General features: G+C 33.9%; 1 protein-coding gene across 9 annotated transcripts in view; it reads right to left on the bottom strand.

Moving 5' to 3' along the window:
* Positions 1-23,381, bottom strand: part of PTBP2 (polypyrimidine tract binding protein 2) — an 88,562-nt gene that overhangs the window by 26,270 nt on the left and 38,911 nt on the right. For all 9 annotated transcript variants that reach the window (XM_017503786.2, XM_017503781.2, XM_017503784.2 and 6 more), the window contains exons 4-8: positions 18,722-18,894; positions 17,746-17,889; positions 10,775-10,939; positions 10,578-10,688; positions 2,690-2,885 (exon numbers count right to left, since the gene is read on the bottom strand). In XM_017503786.2, the coding sequence (XP_017359275.1) occupies positions 2,690-2,885; positions 10,578-10,688; positions 10,775-10,939; positions 17,746-17,889; positions 18,722-18,894 (789 nt within the window). The remainder of the gene's footprint in view (positions 1-2,689; positions 2,886-10,577; positions 10,689-10,774; positions 10,940-17,745; positions 17,890-18,721; positions 18,895-23,381) is intronic.

The following is a 23,381-nucleotide window of genomic DNA, read 5'->3' on the forward strand; positions in this document are numbered from 1 at the left end:
TCAAAAAAAAAAAAAAAAAGGAAAGAAAATAATTTGAGAGGCAAAAAAGTACATGTATGGAATAGCTTACATGTCCACTTTCAGAAGTACGATCTATCTATTAGCATGTTATGCAGGTATTAAAACTGTCCTTTAAAACAAATTCTAAGTAAAATGTCAATTGCAATAAAAGATAATGCAAATCTTCGAATACAGAGCAATTTTAATTTTGTAAATAAACATGTATTTACATAAAATATGAAAATAAATGGTTATGTCTTGTGAATTATCAAAATTAGGGTCCATTATCTGATATTTAAAAGCTTTAACTCATCTACTTTTAACCTATTTTTGAGTATACTTAAAAAGTCCAGTTATAACAAGATGCAAAAACATTCAAATAGGTAAAACATGAAGTCATTTAGGAAAGGCTAAACATTTTTTTCCTTTATCCTATGAGGCAGACATGCAGAAACAAAAATGCATTATACTAAAAAATTCAACACAGAAGTGAAAAAAGACACTAGACAATTTTTTTTTGTTACAAAGTGAGCAACTTAATTTACATGCTCTTAGTGTAAAAATGCAGAACACTTAAAAAATGAACAAAAGCAGCCAGGCACGGTGGCTTATACCTGTAATCCCAGCACTTTGGGAGGCTGAGACGGGCAGATCACCTAAGGCCAGGAATTCAAGACCAGCCTGGCCAAGATGGTGAAACCTCATCTCTACTAAAAAATACAAAAATTTGCCAGGTGTGGTGGCATACGCCTGTAATTCCAGCTACTTGGGAGGCTGATGTGGGAGAATCACTTGAACCCAAGAGGCGGAAGTTGCAGTGAGCCAAGATTACGCCATTGCACTCCAGGCTGGGCGACACAGCGAGACTCCGTCTCAAAAAAGAAGAACAAAAGCATAGAGTTAAGACAGAAGCTAGTTGTGCTAGGGCTTCATAATTTTTATTTAAAATTACTTAATTATTGTTTTAGAAGTTTCACCAAGGTCCTAAGATCACAAGGAAAATGGTGATGAATTCCCTAGAAGAATCCAGGTGATTTCTAACCATGTCTCCACCCACGATCCAAGCACATCTAAATACATTCAGATGGGCAAATACACATAGCTCAGTAGGGTCCAAAGAAGTGGACGGTTGTAATTCATTGTTTATGCTTGCTGGAGTTTCTTGGTATCTTACTTTCAAATTGTTTCTTTAATGAGTTGCATGTGAATTTTTCAACTTCTTAGAAGCTATGCGTAAAATCTTGATGACACCTTCTATTTTAATAAAGTAATCTATCTACCAAGTACCTAACTGAATGCCTATGACCTAGAAGCTACTCAATAAATTCTGATTCTTCTCTATAACAACTTCTACCAGTAAAGAGTTTAATAATCTATACTAATAATTATAAGCAAGGACCGTGTTTCACTGTTTCACTCTTGACTTTGCCTTTAAAAACTGCACACTGTGAAATATTCAATTGTATTAACTTGAAAGAAAAATTAAGGGAATTAAGAATTAAGCTAGCAACACACAGAGATTCTGTCAGGAAAGAGTGTAAGTGACTTAAAGCATCTACTACAGTCATAATAACATAATAAACACTATGACCTGTGCTAGACATACCAGAAAATTCAAATAAAGGGTAGGATTTATTTGAAGTTACCGGAATTAACACATAGTTAATTCTGATTAATTACCAGAATCAAGAATCAACTGCCTTAGAGTATCTCTCTCTACATATATACCACTTACCGATTTCAGGTTCACAAACTGATGGCATGATTGTTATATATTGGGAAGAAGTAAATATTTCCAAGAACTACATTATACTACTTTTTCTTTTTGAAATGATAGACATAAGCTAAACTTTAAGAGCTTGTCAACTATCAATTATGAGTTCCATATGTATAAAAATCATGACTTAAAGATAATATTACAAATACTAGAATACATCAAATAAAAGGAAACTATAAAATTCCATCTTAACTTATAAATCACTGCTCATTTTACTTACAAAAGATTTTCCTTTATTTTTTTCTTCATCGTGATTCCACTCTATCAACTATAAGTTGCATATGTTTGCACTGCATTTTTATTAGGTGGCTCAAATCCATTGTGGTACAAAGTAAAATATAAATGATTAAGATAAAATGCAAAGAAATAGCAAAATTAATTTTACAGAAAATTTATTCTAGTTTAAAATGTTTCTTTAAAAAGGGCACTACAATATGCTTCAAAAAAAAATTCCCTATGCCTCCACCCATTATGTATGTTTTAAATTTTAACATTTCACTCTTCCCATGCAATAATGAATTAAAACACATCAAATCAGCACTGAAAAACACACACAAGAACTTCAGGTCTAGACTTAGACATAGTGACATAAAGTTTAAAGTGTAAACATGGCATTAAGAATTCAACAGTAATTCTTCATTAAAGCTTTTCTTCTGTTCTGGGAAAGCAGCACATGGAAGAAAAGGTGAAGGTATTAAAAGGAACAAAACTAACATAATTTTAATTACACGTATGAAGAACACTTTGGGTTTTTCTTAACAGTATTCATATGCCTGTCTCACTTGAGAAAAATAAAACTCATGAAACCAAACACATTTGGTAAGGTCCAAAATGGGGTGATTCATTATACTTACTGGTATTTTTCCATTTGGCAAAATGGGAGAAAAGTGGTTAAGACAATAAGAATCATACCTAAGAGGGATGTCTCCTTGGCAAATGCTGCAGCAATAGCTGGGTCCAATGCAGGTTGTCCATCCCCAGAGGGAAGATCAGGTCGAGTATAATCCCTACTTTTATCATTGTTGTATTTTACATTCAAATTCACAAGTTTGGAAAAATCAATCCTTAGGGTACAGCAGGCATTATAAATATTCTGACCATCTAGGGCCTGTAAAAGTGAATAAAGTATATCAGCAATCTTAAAGAATAAAAATTAGTGAAAGTATAATTTTAATAATAAAACTCAAGAACGAAAACTCAAACTTAAAAGCCACCAGCAACTGCCAGGCACGGGGGCTCAAGCCTGTAATCCCAGCACTTTGGGAGACCGAGGTGGGTGGATCACGAGGTCAAGAGATCGAGACCATCCTGGTCAACATGGTGAAACCCCGTCTCTACTAAAAATACAAAAAAACATTAGCTGGGCGTGGTGGCGCGTGCCTGTAATCCCAGCTACTCAGGAGGCTGAGGCAGGAGAATTGCCTGAACCCAGGTGGCGGAGGTTACGGTGAGCCGAGATCGCACCATTGCACTCCAGCCTGGGTAACAAGAGTGAAACTCCGTCTTAAAAATAAATAAATAAATAAAGCCACCAGGAAAAGGGTTAAAATTTCATACATCTTATTTTGTTGTTTGGCTGTGCATGTATTAGTTTCCACCAAATATTATCTTCCTTAAATAGAAAATGCTACTTCAATCTAAAATACAACCAGCTAAGCATCCATGCTAATACTTTTAATTTTTTTTAATTGCAAATAAGTTTTTAAAAACTAATAAGGGTCATAAACAGGAAGTACTACTGAAGTAGTACCACCCTACCCTGCTCAATAAGGTTAATTTTATTATACATATATTTATTGCTGGATGGCAGTACTTATATGAATCAGTACAGTTTTATGAAGTAACGAAGTAACTGCTATTTGATGCTACACTGTACAAGGTTGCTTCAAACCAAATTATCCTAACACACAATAGCAATTCCTATAAAATGAGGTAAACAAGAAAAAAGCTAGTATTTTCCTTAACCTGAAATGTTCAACTCCAATCAGATTATCTTGATGAAATTAGCAAATCCAATGTTATTCCAGAAAAGTTCTGAAATTGATGAGTGCCAGGTCTAGAATTAATTAAAAGCCTAGACTCTATTAGGTTATCTTAAGCAAGTTTTTTTAACCTCTCTGAATCTCAATTTCTTAATCTGGAAAACAGGAATGATGACAATAGCTGTCATGCTTCTTCATAGGGTTATTATGAAGAGTAAATTAAAGATCACATATGTGAAAATACATCATGAATTTTAAAGGACTATGTTACTGCTATGATTATGATGTATTTTTCTGCTCCTATATAATCATCATTTATAGTTCAGCTGGCGATAAGCTGTTAACAAACTAAAGAACAGGGAAACATGCTGTTAAGTTTTCATTAGAAGAATGAACATGTCCTGTTATGGAGACAGTAAACCTCCACAGCTTAAGTATATAAAGTTTTAATTCAAATATTCTCACCTCTGGGAATATAAAACCTTTCCTCTTAATACACGAAATTTTTATGTGACTAATTAACCTAGCTAAAAACTAACCTAGAAAATAATTCAGCACAGGTTCATCCACTTAAATACAGCACTGGTAAAAACTCAAAGGGACTTCATACACATCAGGATTTGAATTACATTCGGGTTAGGAAAAGTACCTATCATCACATAAAAGTGGAAGCCATGTATCAACTTTAACAGCCAGAATAACATAACTATTAATTCAATACCCTGCTGTAAAGGCAAACAAAGCATAGAAGATAGGTATTCATTTACTAATGTAGCATTCCTATAGGGAAAATGTGAGGTAAGTAGTAGAACTGATGTTTCTACACAATAGACAAATATCAAAAGATGAGTAGCAAAATTCACTCTTAGGTGACTACTTCACTATTATCAAAGAGAAAATGATACCTTATGAGAAAAGACCTGACTTAGAGTCACAGTATCTAGGTTAATGCTAAAAATACTAATACAAAATTACTAAACCCACACTAAGTTTCTTAGAAGCTGAATTATTTCCCAGCAATACTGAGATCGACTGCCAAATTATCTAATGAATATGCCAATTGTTAGAAAGTCCTCCAAGAAGCTTTGAAAATTTCCCTTTGAATATTAAAAAAAAAAAAACAAAAAACAACTTTATGTAGGTGGAAGATACACAAGTATATGTAAGGTATAAGAGCTAGAGAAATAAGCAAATAAGATGTAAATTAATCATCATTTAGCAAAAGAGGAAAGAAATAGCTGAGGGTGCATGATAACAGAAATCCAGGTATAATAGTTGGCTAAAGCTGGTGACCATAAATAAGAAAGGGAGTAAATCAAATTCAAAAAATATATACAAGTTCACATCAAGCTCATGTATTTGCAAAATTCCAAGAAACAGCAGTAGCACCCAAACCTGTCCTGTGATTCAGCAATCAGGAATGCAGTGAACTTGTTGGAACAAAGATTTCTGACAATAAAAGCTCAAAACACTTTGCAGAACGCAGAACGACCTTCTAAATGTGCCTACTCACAGTTAAAGTTTAAACAGTAAGCAAAAATCTTCAGGAAAAAAAATTTCACGTAAATTTAAAATTTATGGCTAAAACATGAAAATCAAAACACAAGAAAGATATTAGGCACAGAAATCATAATTAAACCAACACAATGAAACACCACATATGGACTTTTGAAAACATGAAAAGCCACAATAAAATGATTTCCATTTTTCTCAATGTTTGCTTTTTTGAAGAGATTATTGGGGATCAGATTTAACACATGCTGAGAGAAACTGTAACTTCGAAATTCTTTAAATATCTACTTTTTAATTTTTGGCAAGTCATGAAAAATTATCAAAATTATCAAAATCAAAAACAACACAAAATTAAGCTTATACTACTAATACAATACTTTAGGCTATTTACCAATACCAAACAACCTGACCCTGGTAGACTATGCAGGATTTTCCTAAAGCATCTTAAAATCATTGATTTCATCATAAATCCTCCATTAATATGAATGTAAAATATATAGGCTGTAAATTAAACATAGTCAAGGAAAATCTTTGCCCAAGAAAATAGGAAAGGATAATTCCATTAGGTGTCTCAAAGAATCTGCATAAAGCAATGTGTACTCTGTGAGAAGAAAATGAATGACATAATCTTACTGCTGCAAATAACTTTACCTGATATTTTTATTATGTTAGTGATGAAATATAATCTCCTAGAATAAATAATAACAACCCACTTACATGTTAAAATAAAATCATATAAACAGTACTTCCAAAAGACACAGTATCAATGTCCAGTGTCAACTAAATATATTCCTAATAAAGACATGTTTCTGAAAAGCTGTTTCTATTAACAAAAACCAAAAACAACCATTTCCTACTCATGTGTGTTGTAATTTAAGGACTACATAATTTTTAAATTCCAAGTGAAAAGGAGATTACACTGTGTCTTATTATAATATTAAAAAGACTGGTATTTTTATGTATTAAGTAATTACATTTCTCAACACTGTAAAAGCTGAATTAGAATGCCAAGAGAAGCCACGTCTTTGCCTATTACTTTCCAAAAAATAAACAAGATTTTCTAAAAGGTATTAAGGTGTTTTCTTTAATAAATATGAGGACCATATAAAAGACTTTTTATTGATAATTAGGGTTCTCATTATGATTTCTGATTATCACCGTAAATGTCAATGCTTAATAAATATAGCAGAGAACAAAGCAGATATGATACTCAGAACTCACAGTCCAACAGAAAATATACACATTTAACAAATTATAAATTTTATGTGTGGTACTGAGAACTAAGAAGGGAAGGGATCTAATCTAGTCTTAAGGAAGACTTCTCTCAAGAAGAGACTTCTAAACTGATACCTGAAAGACGAAGACAAGCAGAAGTTGGGCATAAAGAGATGAAGAGAAAAAATTGTATTAGCAAATGGAACAGCAATCTGTAAGATCGAGACATCAGAGACTTTACAAGACATCAGAGAAAATATATGGAAGAGAGAAAGTATATGGAAGCTATTTAAAGAAGTCCAATACAGCTAAAAAGGCATGAGAAGAGACTGGAGAGGCAAGCTGAGGACTGATTTAGAATCTTGTAAGCCATGATAAGGACTGTGGACTTTATCGCAAGGACAAAAAAGTCACTAAAGGGCATTGTGATTGAAAGCAATATGACTTGGAAGTTGAGATCATTCTTGGTTCTCTGTGGAAAAACAATGGAGGTAGAGGAAGATGTCAAAATGGTGAGTTCAGTCAGAAGGCCAGTGAAGCAGAGCTATGAAAGTGAATGATGACTACACCAGTGCTACTAAAATTATGACGCATGGTCCAGCAACCCAGGTTACTCTGCATGAATATAAGAAGTTTGTGTCAAAATTTATGTCAATATTGACATTAAGCATACTGTTGCTAGAAGTATGCTGATTTCAGTTTGACACATAATCCTACCTTGAGAGACCAGCATATTGATTAACAATTGGCTTAGACTGGAATGGTAACAAAAGAGTTGAGGAAAAAGGCCAAATTCAACAAAAATTTAGGTGGGTATAATCAATAGTATCTGAAGATAGACTGGAAGGAAGGGAAAAAATATCTTTTCTGGCTTGTTAATGAGACTGAAGTTGGTATCCTGCACTTTACTAACACAGGGGACACCAAAAACAGGAGTTGGATTGAACACACTAAGTTTGAAGATATTCATTAGTCTGCCAGGTTCCTAGCGTGGGTCTCTTAAGAGAGGTCTGAGCCAGAAAATGTGATGTGAACACTGAATCACAGAGGTTTAACTGACCTGTGAGAGCAGGTGAGGCCTCCCAGGCAGAAGGGGAGAACCTGACAAGGAAGAAACAGCCAGAGAGGTAGGGTAAATCTAGGTGAGGAGTATCAGAGACCAGGAAGAGAAAGAATTTTAAGACAATGGTATACAGCACCAATTATTATCTAAATATTAAGTAAGGTAAGGACTGAATCATATCACTGGCATTTAGCTACTCTAAGAATCACTGGTAACACTGGGAGGAGCAATTTGGGTAAACAGTGCTAAAACCGAATTATAATAAGCAGAGAAATGAGGAGATAACAAACAACAAAAATAGCCTATTTAAGAAGTCTGGTTATGAGTGAAAAGCGAGAAGAGAGGCAGGGTGATAGAAAGTACGTAGAGTTATAGATGGATGGATTCCAAGTTGAGGGTAAATTCATTTAAAACGAAAGAGGCTGAGAATGCTAGAAACTGGTGAAAAGTGGCCAATATAAAGAGAAATAAACGAGAAAGAGGGGATGACTGACAGTGCAGTCTCCTGAAAGGTAGAAGACGACAGGCTTTGGTGTTTATTGGTCTTAGACAACTAAACATGTATGCCTTTTATTAGAAGAGAAAGACAAGTGTGAGTATTAGCAGATTTTGCAAGAAAAGCTGATGGAAGTTTCATGTGATTTTCTTCTTCAAGCAAGTGAGAGAGGAGAGATATGGTGGAAGGGAAAATTTCTATCTGATAGGCATTATGAAAAACAAAAACATGTCGACCGAAGAAATGTGAAGAGATTTTTAAAGTAGAGGGCTTATTTGTAGTTGATGCTGATGGATTTAAACTGCTACCAACTGTCAGATTATATAATATGTGATATTCTCTAGGTAGAGCCCAGATGCAGGCATGTAAAACGAACATTACTCTAGTTATCAAAAACGTAAATTTTACCAAAGGGTCTAGATAACTAGGCAATGGGGCAAAGCAAGTTTAGGAGACAAACTTCTTTTTCCTTCTCTAATAAGTGAAGTGTGAGTTCTGATACCGAATAACTACTTAATAAAACAATGATCTACTTTCTTGCAATTATAACTGAAGATGTTTGTCAAAAAGACCTGAGTATATACTTGTGGACAAACATCAATATTATAGTTGGGTGCTTATTATCTGTTCACAGAAGATTATATGAAAATTTCAAAATTTCAGTTGACATAATTGAGGTACTATCTTTTATGATGAGATTAAATGTAACTATGTATTACTTCAGACGAGATACACATATAAACTATTTTCCCCATGAGAATTATAGCCCAAATACAGTATAATTCCCAGTCATATTTCATTTAATTGGTCCTTTAACAAATACTTTTCCTGAGGGTCAGGAGAACAAGGAAAATATTCCACATCAAGAAAAATGTACACTATATTTAAATGTCTGAAGTTGTGAAAAATGCCACAGAAATCATGACTTCTAGATTGTCTCCTACTGATAAAACCTCATACCACATTGATTTTGGTAGCCAGGGCATGTGAAAACGGACACTTATTTTTGGAAAACAAGAATTCTATTTGTTAACCTATGTCTGAAAAGGAAAGTCTAATAAGATTAGATTACACCTGAGAGCCAGTGAGGAGCAGCATGCTGGAGAGAAAGGATACTGAAAGAAGACTGAAAAAATGTCGACCTTACAGGTAATGTTAATTATAAGTAATGCACCTCTTTAAATGTTGGCATCCCCTTATAACACAGGAAAAACCCCTCTTTTGTAGACAATACAGAATAGCGGTCAGAAAAAAATGACTATAGCACTTGGTAAACTATTACAATTATGTTACCATTACTTGTATAGTCTTTCTGCTACCTAAAACTAATTTTGTTCCTGAAATGAGTTGTGAGGATGGAAATGCAATGAAACAATTATTAAAAATGGTCTGGGCTCCACAGAAGCGATCTTGATCTGGAGGAGGCATTTAAGTATTAGAGACAATTAGTCTGAAAGTAAAACAAAGAATGAAAGGAAGAAAACCAGTTTAGACAAACCCAGGAGGTGGAGGTTGCAGTGAGTCAAGATGACACCACTGCACTCCAGCCTGGGTGACACAGCAAGATTCTGTAATAAAAAAAAAAAGAAAGAAAGAAAAAGAAAAGAAAAGAAAGAAAATAGTTCAAACAACTAAAAATTTAGCTGGGCGTGGTGGCTCACGCCTGTAATCCCAGCACTTTGGAAGGCTGAGATGGGCGGATAACCTGAAGTCGGGAGTTCGAGACCAGCCTGACCAACATGGAGAAACCCTGTCTCTATTAAAAAAAAAAAAGAAAGAAAAAGAAAACCAGTTAAGACAAAGGTAAGCTTATTAAATGGTTTCATAATAATGTCTTAATGATGGAATAGTAATAATAATGAGATACTACGGCACAAAAAGTTAGAGAGACAAAGCAAAAGTAGATTTAAGACATACAAACAGAAGATTAAGATACTTGGAAGCAAAGATGTGGTATGCTACTTTCAGTGGCAGCCCTGATGGGAAATTTTACATGTCTTAATAACCTCACATCCTCCATATGACAATGACAAAGAAAGATAAATGATATGAATAAAAAGCTGACTAGAAACATATTCATGAATTTTTTTTTAAAAAAAGACATTAATACAGAGTTTTAAATAAACTGAGAACCTATCATAGCATTTGAGCCACATCTGTATTGATGTATTTCAGCGAAACTGTCTTGAAAACTAATTACTTTCAAACTCCCACTAAAAGCCACTTCAAATCTTACACAGATGTGCACCCACAATGTAATCCTGCTTTTTTCTTAAGAGCACAAACTTTTGTCCTTAAATTTAAAACAAAAACATGAAATAAAAGCCTACATTATGATTAACTATAACTATGATTATCCTAAAAATAAACATTTCTTTTTTATGACAAAATATTAAGGTTTCTTAATATTTTAATGCCATCAACTACTACTAGCTATAATGCTACAAGGTATTATTAAGTATATATACACATATATATTTTACATATACATCTCAATGAAAAAAACATCATTAGCTCAAAAGAAAGACTTACTAGTTTTGCTTGTTGAGCATTTACTGGATCACCATACTGGAGCAAAGCTTGAAACTGATTATTTTTTGTAAATGTGATTATCTTCAATACAGCACCAAACTTAGAAAATATCTGTCAAAACATTAAAATCAAAACATTATTTACTGAGTATATTATTATTTATCAAATTTATAGGTAATTGCGCAGATTAAACTTACTTGGTGAAGAACATCAAGTGTTACAGGGTAGTACATGTTGTCAATAATTATTCTAAGTACTGGACTCTGGGCTGGAGTCACCGCACTCTCGCTAACTGTGGTGCCACTAAGAGGAGTATTTGCTGTCTGGACAGCTGTCACAGCTTGAAGAACTGCTTGGGCACGCTGGAAATTAAGATTAAGTAGTTTAGAAACACATCTATTAATGTCACATACTCTGCAACCTGTTACACTACTAGTTCACTTTGTTCCTAGAACTTACACGGATTAAACAAAAGTTAATGCCCACTCGACAATTATTTTTAAGCACCTGGTATTACGAGTATATGACCCGGGTATTAGCTGTTTAATATATCAAATATTCTACTAGTATTTTATTCAAAAAAAAGTATCCAGGCTTTGGGATCAATGCTGAACAAGAAAAAAGATAGGATATGTAATCCATTCTCAAAAGAACAAGACACAGTTTTACAGACACCTCTATGCTCAGAAAATGTTTTAAACAGAAATTTAGAGAGTAATACTTTAATCACTCCATATAACAGATACATCATAAATCTCAACAAGGGGGTTATTAAATTATCCAAAATAACTCCCAGGAAGCTTATTATTTCTAATACAATCTTAAAATAGGAGCAATTACAATATAAATTTTTCATACTACCCTTAACTTCTGAGACTAAAATTTTTAGACTAGAAACTGATGTGTACTCCAGTCCAAAACCACAAAATTTTCAGGTAAACTTTAAGTTATAATATGAAGGCTATTTCTCATGCGTTTTATGGTATCACATACACCATCAATTATAAAATGCACTATTGTTTTAGGTATGACTAATAAGATGTTGCCAACTCTATAAATAGACTATTGTAGGACATATCAAATTTCTGATTTTAAAATGTGAAAAAATATATCCGTAAACTTGAATAAACACAGTATTTGTAGAAAAATCTGTCAATCAAATAATATGTTAAATGCTCCAAAAGACTGCCTTTATTACTATTATCCCTTTCCATTATTATTATGACAGATTCTATGATAAGGAAATAATTTCTTTTTACCTTATCTGTGGCCAAAAAACATACAAAGGCAAATAGTTCTAAAATATAACAATGACAAGTACCACAAATACCTACACATAGCTTTACAAAGTTTGAAAAATCTATATTAACAGGTTAATGACAGGAAAAGAAAATACAGAAGAATTAGGACACTTGGGAGAAAAAACAGAACAGTCACTTTACTAAAATATTATAAAATCACAGATCACATGGCTTGAGAATGAAAGAGTCCACATACATATCTAAACAATCATTTAAATGCTACTTAATAATTTTATGTATAAATGTACACATTAGCCAAAATGACTTAATTAAAACCCAACAATTTGAAATATATTATTTATTTTAGCAGACATCTTGATATTACTGAAAAATAACTGTAAATTGGTAAAATCAGATTTCGAGAGCAGTATCTATTCAAATGTTTAAACATATTTAAATATTTTAAGTAGCTCATTGCAATATTATTTTCATTAGTGAACATGTTCTTACTACATTTATCTGTAATAACAAGCATAAGACTACCACAACTTAGAAAAACACTAACATCTGCCGCTTCAAATAATAAAATGTGTTTTTAAAAATAGGAATCCATGATAATGATATGACAGTGGTGTAAAAGATTAAAAATTCCCCTGCAACTCTGTCACCCAGTTTACTTACTCCTACCAACCCCTCACAGTATTATCTTAGGCATCCTTCCAAAGATACTATCTACATCTGCAAGTATATATGTATTAATCTTATACTTATTCCATACTTTTTCCCAATACTATTTTTATTTTTATTCAATAATATTTATACTTTTTAATTCAATACTATTCATACTTTTATTTAATACTATTCACTGTTCTCTATTTTCCTTTTATGGCTTAACAATCACATTTTCCCACATCAGTAACAAATTACTTCATACATTTCTATATTATTTCATTTTTTAATGAGTTCATATATTTTTTCTGTAATTCATGGAGCAAAGTTGGCTTGCCAACCTATATTTTAATAAAAACTCTTATCAAAATATTACACACACACAGAGAAAAGGATATAAATCTTAAGTGTATAAAACTCCATAAAATACCACAAATTGGGCATCTTTGTGAAATAACTACCCAGATAAAAAACGGCACATTATCAACCTTCTAGAAGCCATACTCATGCTTCCTCCAAGTTACATAAATGGAATCTTATCAGATGTGTTCTAGTTTGGTTTGGCTTCTTTCAATAAATGTATGATGTACACTACCCATGTTTTGCAGGTAGCAAGCAGTAGCTTGTTCATTTTTATTATCATATAGTATTCCACTAAATGAATACACCACAACATATTCTGCTGCTGTTGAACATTTGGATCATTTGTAGCTTTGGGCTATTACATACGGTGTTCCATTCACTTTCTAGTACATATCTTTTAACACACCTTATGTATATGTTCTCAGGTATGTAACCAGGGGCGAGTTTACTGTGTCAAAAATAGATATATGCTCAACTTCAGTAGATATTTCAAGTTTTCAAAAATGGTCCTTTCATCATATATATGAGAGTTCAAGCTTTTCTACATTGTCACCAACATTTTATTACCTATCCTTTTAATTTTGACCACTCTGGTTATATGCATAGCAGTATCTCATTTGGAGTTAAGGCTCTCAATCCAAACCTAATCTACTCTTTGCTTATCAAGGGATAGCTTTTAGGAGAAGAAATAGCTAAATGGAGACCTCAAGATATTTAACACTGGCCATGTGAAGTGTGAGGTAGAAGTGTGGTGCACAAGGCAGGCCAACCCACAATATTCCATGCATGAGAGCAGTGACATAATGGTAGAAATGACTGACATCAGGAGAAAGCATGCCAGGTTACAGGATGTACCATTATTTTACGGACAGAAGCATAAGCAAATAGGGTGGGGGTAGTCATAAGACAGAGGACAAAAAGTAGTGATCTCAGAAAGGGCCTTTACCCTAAGCATGAACAGGATTTACCGCACAGGAGGAACTTAGATATGTGCATTTGAGAAAGATATTAGCTGGTTGTACTAGAGAGAAAAAATTCCAAGAGGGAAAAGAAAAAGAAAGAAAGTAGTTTATTAAGGGAAATGGTGTAGTAACATAGTCAAGAGATGAGTGTGTTTGAGCAATACAAGTAGCAGGAAAGATGGAGAAAACTACGCAGATAATTAAAAAGTGTGAACTAAAAGGACCTGATGATTTCATGAAGAGATGTGGAAGAATTGATGGTTAACGCATATTCATCTGCATGTTTTCTACTATGAAACCCTATTAAAATGCCTAGAAGTAAATGAATATAAAATAAACAAACACTGAAGGGAGTTAAGGTCATCATTAGCTAAGAATAATTTTATCAAATTCCTAGAACACAGAAAATGGAACCAAGTTGGTAATTGGCAGGTTCACAGGAGGAGAGAGTGGGTGAAAAAAGGATGAACCGAAAGTCTAGCTCATTAACAAAGAGTTAAATTTCTCTTCTCCCTCTTTTGACCAACTTGTTCCCTGACCATTAAAAAATAACAGAAAACTCTTCCTTAAAGAAACCAGAATTTCTTTTCTTCTCTCTCTTTTTCTTTTTAAGAGACTGGGTCTTACTTTGTTGCCAAGGCTGGAGTACAGTCGTGTGATTACAGTTCACTGCTGCCCTGAACTTGCATCAGCCTTTCAAAGTGCTGGGATTATGGGCACGAGCCAAAGTGCTCTCCTGGTACCAGATATTCTAAAGGGAGTTTTGTTGGCGCCCACAATAAAGGCCTCTTTGGTATTTAGGGGTGGGGATAACAGCTTAGTACACATTCTTCAGTACTTTATCCTAGAGGAAAGCACACAACTCTAACAAAGTCTAATTGTCCATTCTGAAATATGAAAAGACAACAAAGGGGGGATGAAAGAGAGTGAGAACAAGATAAACAGAAATTCTAACACTGAAAAAATGATAACTCAGTATATACTGACATATTTTTTAAATACTGTAATTAGTATCCTCAAAGTACCGTTAAGTCGTAAGACATAACCAACTACAAAAAAAAGATGACCAAAGGAGATTGAAAGGCTTTAGAAAAGGAAAAATATAATTATAAAAACTTTTTTTTTTCAACAGAAGGAACTTCGCATTGATTATTCCTTCTGTCTGGAATAAGTGGCTTATTCCCCAACCACTCTGAAGTTCATTATTCAAATATCCCCTTCAATGCGGCATCTACCAGTCATCCTATTTAAAATTACAAGTCCCCCTCCTCCACATACATCTATGTAGGTGCTCCAGCTTTATGCTTCTGTTTTCTTCTTTTTAAGATGGAGTCTCACTCTGTCACCCAGGCTGGAGCGCACTGGCACAATCTGGGTTCACCGCAAGCTCTGCCTCCCGGGTTCAAGCAATTCTCTTTGCCTCAGCCTCCAAGTAGCTAGGATTATAGGCACCTGCCACCATGATCAGCTAATTTTGTTTTCCTTTTTGTATTTTTAGTAGAGACAGGGTTTTGCCATGTTGGCCAGGCTGGTCTCAAACTCCTGATGTCAGGTGATCCATCTGCCTCCCAAAGTGCTGGGATTACAGGCGTGAGCCACCGCACCTGACCCCAAGCTTTACTCTTTACATGTTCCTTTTGTTTAATCTTTTAAAATGAGAATGTGTTCGCAAATTACTTGAATAATAATGAAATACAAATAGGATATTACAGCATTTTAAGAAGACACTGTGTATGCTAAGTGAATAAGCCAAGCAAATAAAGACAAATGCCACATTATCTCATTTATATGCAGAATCTTAAAAAGTTGAACTCATTTTAGTAGAGAGTAGAAAGATAGTCACCAGAGGCTTGAGGAGGGAAGGAGTGAACAAGGAAAGGGGAGATGATGGTCAAAGTACAAAGTTTCAGAGAGTAAGAATGGGTTCTGGTGGTCTACTGCACAGCATGGCAACTATTGTAATGCATATTGTTTTGTTGTGATATTGTAAAATAAACATTTAGTCCTCAAACCCATTTCCTGGCATACAACTCTAAATTCCTAATAAATCTCCAAAGTGATTGATATAGTTCGTATGCTAATGACTTGACTTATGGTTGATAGTCCCACTTCAGGATGGGGGCTGGTCACCTGAAATCTCTAGGCATAATTAGAGGCATATTATTACCCTCTATAATATCCTATACAATAAGCTGGTAAATGTTTCCTTGAGTTCTGTGTGCTGATCTAGCTAATTAACAAAATCCAAAAAGGGGGTTGCGGAAACCCCAACTTGAAGCTGGTCAATGAGAAGTTCTGGAGGCCTGACTTGCTGGTGTCTGGGGAGGTCTTGCGGGACTGAGCCCTCAACCTATGGGATCTGATGCTATCTCCTGGCAGAAAGCATTGGAACTGAGCTAAGTTGGAGAACACTGGCTAATGTCCACTGTAGTCCTGACTGCTTGCTTGGCATGTGGAAAAAAACTCCCCCACATTTGTGGCCACAGAAGTCTTCTGTGCTGATTGTTGTGGTGTGAGAGCAGAGGAAAAAGTTTTTCTACATTCCACTGTATACCTCAAAATAGCTAAAGGATTTTTAAATGTTCTTACTATAAAGAAATTGTAAGCATTTGAAGTGATGAATATGTTAACTAGCCAGATTTGATCATTCCTCAATATATACGTATCAGAACATCACATTGTAAACCATAAGTATATACAATTATTTGTTAAAAATAAGTTAAAAATGACACACACAAAAAAAATCTAAGTAAAAAGAAAGAAGAGCAGATACTTTTGGTATACTTAGTCTTGATAAATTATTAGAAGTATACATTATTTTTCAAAAAAATTAAAAATTTATCATCAAATTTAAAAAAACACTGAAATTTGAACCTTATCTTTCAGGTCAAAAGTTTTACAAGCTTATTTTTCATAAACTATCGACACGACTTTGTTACTGTAAAAAGTGACAAAAATCTATGAGGCATAGTTTCTATTACATTTTTAAGAAATGTACATTTAAGAAAAACTTTGTATTTTACTCAAAGAGAAAGATACAATTACTTTTAAAACTATACTAAAAGAACTAAAGTTTCAGATCATTACAGGAGCCTTACAGTGTAGGTCAAAAAATATTCTAGGTCAGGCACGGTGGCTCACCCCTGTAATCCCAACACTCTGGGAGGTTGAGGTGTTGGGTCACCTGAGGTCAGGAGTCCAAGACCAGCCGACCAACATGGAGAAACCCCATCTCTACTAAAAATACAAAATTAGCCAGGTGTGGTGGCATATGCCTGTAATCCCAGCTACTTAGGAGGCTGAGGCAGGAGAATCGCTTGAACCCAGGAGGCAGAGGTTGCAGGGAGCTGTGATTGCGACACTGCACTCCAGCCTGGGCAACACAAGTGAAACTCTATCTCAAAAGAAAAAACAAAAAACAAAAACAAAAGCATTCTAATACTATTTTTTAGATACATGAATTTTAAACAGTATCTTCTACATTATATTTTTAAAACATCAATACATTCGTATATTCTTCATTCTTAAGACTTCTTTTCCAGGAAAATCATTAACACATTTAAAAAAATTTTTTTCCATAAGAAATTAAGACGTATAAAAAGTCAAATAACCAAAGGCACCCAACTTCATACCTTAAATTCTAAGCAGGAGAATTGTATAAATAGTTTATGCTACTAATAAATCCTACCTGATAGTTTCTACACAAAAATTTTAACTTGCAGCAAGAAAAACTACATTTGACCAGGGCTTTAAAGGAATTCAAACTGACATAGTATTTAATACTTAGAAACATTCTGCAAAAAAATACCTTAAAAATTACAAGAAAATGTCTGTAAGAAACATCTGAATGGGTTAACATTTCCTTCCTGTTAATGTTTATGAGAGTCATAATACATTCTAGGCCATTTTATTTATGTACCTACACATACTTACTTGGTTTAATGTGTTATCTGTCTTTAGTTCTTTGTGATTAGAGTACTGGATATATATCGGCTGGTTACGAAGATGAGGTGTCACAGCAGAATAGTAATTAACCATAGTAATAGCTGCTTCCTCGGTTGCTAGCTCCAAAAATGCCTGAAAATTTAAGTAGCAAAAATTTTAATACTATAAATTAAATTCAAATAAAAGTATCTGTGCAATCTATTCAGCTGATTTTAATCAATTATCTAAAATATTTTTCAAGTTACTTTTAAATGTTCTAATAAGTAGAATTAGAAATCTCTTATTGAAGTTTAGGTATGCAGTTAAAGATAACCTAAGAAGAAAACTAAGTACATGCCATTTCTGCTTTCCACCCATGATTTTCACACCCACAAATCTATTTCCACAACAAAGGCTAGAGAAAATGTAAACATTTTCTGGCATCAGAATTTTACCACTTCTACCCTAGAGAATATAAGATTTCAAAGTCATTTCAAAAGTAATATAATTTTATAGAGACAAAGCAAACAATTACAAATTAAATGTCAGATTAACATTACATAAAAGGGAGTGTTAAATTTCATACATTCTTCCAAATGGTATCATTAAAAATTTTAAAGAAAATTTCATATTCTCATAAAGTAAGCTTAAGGAAGGATGCGACTAGTACCTCTACTGACTTCTGATATCACAAAGAGCAGAGCCACAGTAAAAGAAATACTTCACTTGTATTTTCCACAATTTTGTAACAATTATTCAATTAGAGCCTTAAAGTGAATTCAAAAGGCACGGTTTAAAAACTACGGTGACTCATTCACTTTGGCTACCTAGCATTTGTTTCCCACAGACATCTACTCGAAAAAGTGAGACTAAGACTTCTGTTCTTTAAGAAAAATAACCTACTATTTTCTCCCTTTTACAATTAATTCACACTGCTGGATATAGTTTGGGGTTTAACATTTTATAACCCCCGAAAGAAGTGTACCTGATTTTTTCCTTTCAGCATAAGGATGTTGGTCACCTTGCCAAAAGGTAAGCCTAAAGCAATAACTTCAGTTTCTGTTACTTCCCCAGGTAATTTTCGAATATGAAGTACACGAGAAGGAGCACCATCCATTTTATCTTCTCCTTTAAATTTTTTACTATCATTACCATTGGCTGAAAGACATTAAAAAATAATCTTTATATAGCAACAATAAAAGAATGTATGAATTTTCCTATTTGTGTAAAAACGTACAAAACAAATTTCCAAAAAGAACTTAAAAACATAGCTGGGAATACTTAAAATTCAAAAACTAGGCTTTCGAAGGAATAAAACCATGTCCACCTATTCCATAATGAAATTATCAATTAGTTAAGACTGCTGTTTATATGTTTCTCAGCAACGTTGTAAAGAGTAATTATTAATAAGCAACAACATTAAAATGTAATCTCATAAAGAAACTGTCCAATGACTAAAGAATACAATCACAGTCATGTAACACATGACTACATTTCGGTCACTGACAGGCCACATATACAATGGTGGTCCCATAAGATTATAAATCAGTATTTTTATTATACCTTTTCTGTTTGGATACACCAATACTTCCTATTGTGTTACAACTGCCTCCAGTATTCAGAACAGTAATATGCTGTACAAGTTTGTTGCCTAGGAGCAAAAGGCTACCTACATATACCATAAAGCCTGCATGTGTAGCAAGTTTGTGTAAATGTACTCTATGACATTTACGCAGTAACAAAATTACCTAACAATGCATTTCTTAGAGGGTATCCCCACCACAATCTCCAAGAATTATGACTGTATACTGTAATTTAATCATCTTTTAATGGACAAACAAGTATTTCTAAAAAGTGTAAAGCTGGGCTGACAAAAATTAGGGAGATTATAATTTAACTGAGAAATTAAAAATTGTTCGATTTGGAAAATGTACTTGAAGGTGGGATCAAAGAATGTAAGGCTTATAAAAACGATTATGCAGTCAATCCATATTATGGCTTATCTACAAGGAGCCTCTCCTAATATATTACTATTACCAACTAAGCTACATCAATATACTGTAAATCACTCATGAACTTAATTACCTTATTCTGTTACTGTGAGATTTAAACTAATATACTTCATTAGTTAACTGCTTTCATTTCAAATAGGCACCAAAAATAAAAATATTCAAAATGCCTATTAAAATAGGTAATATTTAAATGGAGTTGTTTAAAGGAGTTGCAGTCTATCTACTACGCCAGATAAATGGTTCTTACTCTTTTAGCAACTCAAGGAGATTTCTGAGACTGTAGCTAAAATGAAGGATCTCGACACATTCAGAAATAAACATGTATACTCCACTTTGCGTAAAACTTTAGGTACTTTATGGTATTTCCCAATACATTCAACACAACCTATAAACAATATAATGTATTTGTGTATGTTCAACAATATCTGTAAGACTAAGATTATCTTGGTCTCCAAGTGTCTTTAAAATCAATTTACTCATTAATTCTTAAACATTTACTGAGTATTCAGGGATGCGTCTAGCAATGTTTTAAGTTCCGAGGGCACAGCAGAGTGAACGAGATGATTATGATTCCTGATACCCTATAGTGGGAGAGCTGGACTAACTAGTACGTGAACCAGATACTTTCTTACAGTGAAAAGTGCTATGAATAAAGTAAAACAGTGGTGTGATTAAAAGTGACTTTGTCTAGGACAGGAAGGTGATAGTAGTAATGACTTTATTTGATGACCAGAGAAGGTATCTCTAAGAGATAATATATGGACTCAAGCTATACTTAAGTCATATTTTACCTTAGGAGTTTCACTTAGGTTTATATACTTGAATGACTAGCCAATGCAATTAAAAATCCCTTTAGGTTGTCTTTGCACAGAAGAGTGAGCTCCGGCTTCTGAATGCATTACCCTGTAAATCTTGGCTGGCTAGCTCTTCACCACTCCAGAAATATGAAAAAACTACAGCAAGCTATCACACGTCCTTTCACTACTAACAAAGATTTGTGGTGCACAGGCACCTTGTCAAAAGGAAGAAGACTGAACTTTCTATTTTGTCGTATCTTATCTAACAAAATCATCTCTAGGCCCGTTAATTGAAAATGTAAGCTAAAGCACAGAATTTAAAAAATACACATATACTTTAAAACATATAATTGGCACACACACACACACACATATTACACATACTCTTCTGATGTAAGACTAAGACTTTTTTGACAAAGTAGACTGAGTATAGAAACTTGATAGTTTGTTCTTGTTCATTATTTTGTTTGAATAACAACAACAAATACTTTACAGTGCAACCTAAAGCCCCATGTGTTATAGGTCATGGTATCAAGATATTCAAAAAAGCAAATTTCAGTTTCTCCTAAACTGGTCTATTTCCTTCTGGAAGAAAGACAAGGAAAAAAAAAACACCAATAAAGATAGTATCACTGTGCCCATAAGAAGAAACAAGGCTTCTCCTTTCAAATGATTTTCAGAAAACAATTCCCAAAAGGCAAAAACCTGCCTAAACCTATTATTAAGGAAATCAAATAATTTATTATTTTGGATTTGTGCTGGATGTTTTCTGGACAGTGGATGTTAAGCAGAAGTAAAACAGCTGAATAATACAGAAAGAAGTTAGGAGACCTTTAAGAATTGAAGGATAAGACAAAGATCTTGACTCCTTGGAAAAATATAGAAGAGATGTAATTTTATTTTGCATCAATATTTAACATTCACTGCAAATTAAATACATGCCAGGCAATTTACAACTCTCAGATTGCTATCATCATAACCTATCAACCACATTTACAGGTAACAATTAGTTAAATGTCCCAGATTAGTTACTAAGTGGTACATATAGGAAGTAGTAGAGAAAGGATTAAATTCAGGGACTATGGTTTTCCATAGTCTGTGCTCTTTAACAACTACACTATAGAAGGGTCTCAAATACAAACTTTACATTACATACAGATTGCCTAAAAAGATCTGTCCTTTTCTCACAAAGACCAAGCCAGTTATATAGTTAAATTATTAACATTTACACTACCTGCCACTTACTTAGTTAGCTAATAGCTTCAAGAGGGTGACTACTAAGCGTTCATATCTTAGTGCAAAATACTATAAAAGTCTTCATTTTAAATAAATGATACTATGAGAATGTGAAACTGGGAATGGGGACTCCATTAGTAATACAACAAAGCCTATTTTCAAACACAAAAATACTCCAGCAACACTGAAAAGGGGCCCCAAAACGTGTGGTTCACAGCTTATGAAACATTAGGTCTGATTGTGCTACAGTTCTATGATTCTTCATCATCTTCCCATGATCCTGAATGGGAAAGGTTTACTGTAGGAATGGAAGGAAAGATCTCTTTCATTCCCTCAGTAAACCTAGAACTTTTGTTTGGGTGTGTAAAACTAGTAATAATTCAAATGCTTACGTTCAATTAAGGCATGAGGTAATGCTTTTATTTATGCATATAAATTTTATTCATTGCATATGAATGTAGAAATCTTTAAGCACACCATTTTCCATATATTACTCAACTCTTTTAAAGCCTCTGCTAAGGGAAGATGTTCAGGTATTCAGATTCAAAGTAAACAAAATAAACCATTTTAAAATGCTTTCTACTTGAACACTTCTTTTCCAAACTGAAAATCAGTTTTCTACCTCAATTCTAAAGCCAGCATCTTCGCCTCTGATCAGTACATCACTTTTCTCCTACTGACTGATCTTTGTTCTCCACTAGCTTTTACCTGCAATTTTTACATAAATGGGTGTCACCAAGATCCATCAGTTAAATCACCACATCCATCAGTCAATAAGGAACTGTGAACCCTCACTTCCTCACCAAATTTCTCTAATAGCACCCCTAAAAATTTCCACTTCTACTTTTCTCATTTCCCCTGACTCATTTGATACTTGCTTTGAATCCTGATTATTTACTCATTCCCCAAAATTGTTAGTTTCCCATGCTATTTTTGTTACAATGGTCTACCTATCTTTACTTATTAAATTATAAACACTCTAGCACCTGGGTTTCACAGTATCTATCTATCTGTCTGTGTCTGTGTCTGTCTGTCTGTCTATCTATCTACCTATCTAAGACAGTCTTGCTGGAGTGTGGTGGCAAGATCTTGCTTCACTACAACCTCCACTTCCCGAGTTTAGGTGATTCTCGTGCCACAGCCGCCCAAGTAGCTGGGATTACAGGTGTGCACCACCACAGCCAGCTAATTTTTGTATTTTTAGCAGACACAGGTTTATCATGTTGGCCAGACTGGTCTCGAGCTCCTGGCCTCAAGTGATTTGCCCGACTCAGCCTCCCAAAGTGCTGAAATACAGGCATGAGCCACTGCACCTGGCATACTTTCTCATACAATTTGTAAATTATCTTAGTCCTACTCATTCATCATACTTTCAACTGTGTACCAATATAAAATACAACGCTGCAAAACCTTATACTTCTGTCCAACAAAAACTAGTGACAAAACTTAAGTATATCTTCATTCTCCAAGTCTTTCAGAGACTCATACATTTATAAAAGTTTTCCTACTCTGTCAAATATAAAACTGAGAGGCTAAGCAGTTTTAGACTTAAAGGCAGAGCAGTGCTTGCTAGCTTTAGAAAAACAAAAAACAAAATAAA

The sequence above is a fragment of the Cebus imitator genome, unplaced genomic scaffold (assembly GCF_001604975.1).
Source record: "Cebus imitator isolate Cc_AM_T3 unplaced genomic scaffold, Cebus_imitator-1.0 Scaffold315, whole genome shotgun sequence".
In the NCBI taxonomy this organism is placed as follows: Eukaryota; Metazoa; Chordata; class Mammalia; order Primates; family Cebidae; genus Cebus; species Cebus imitator.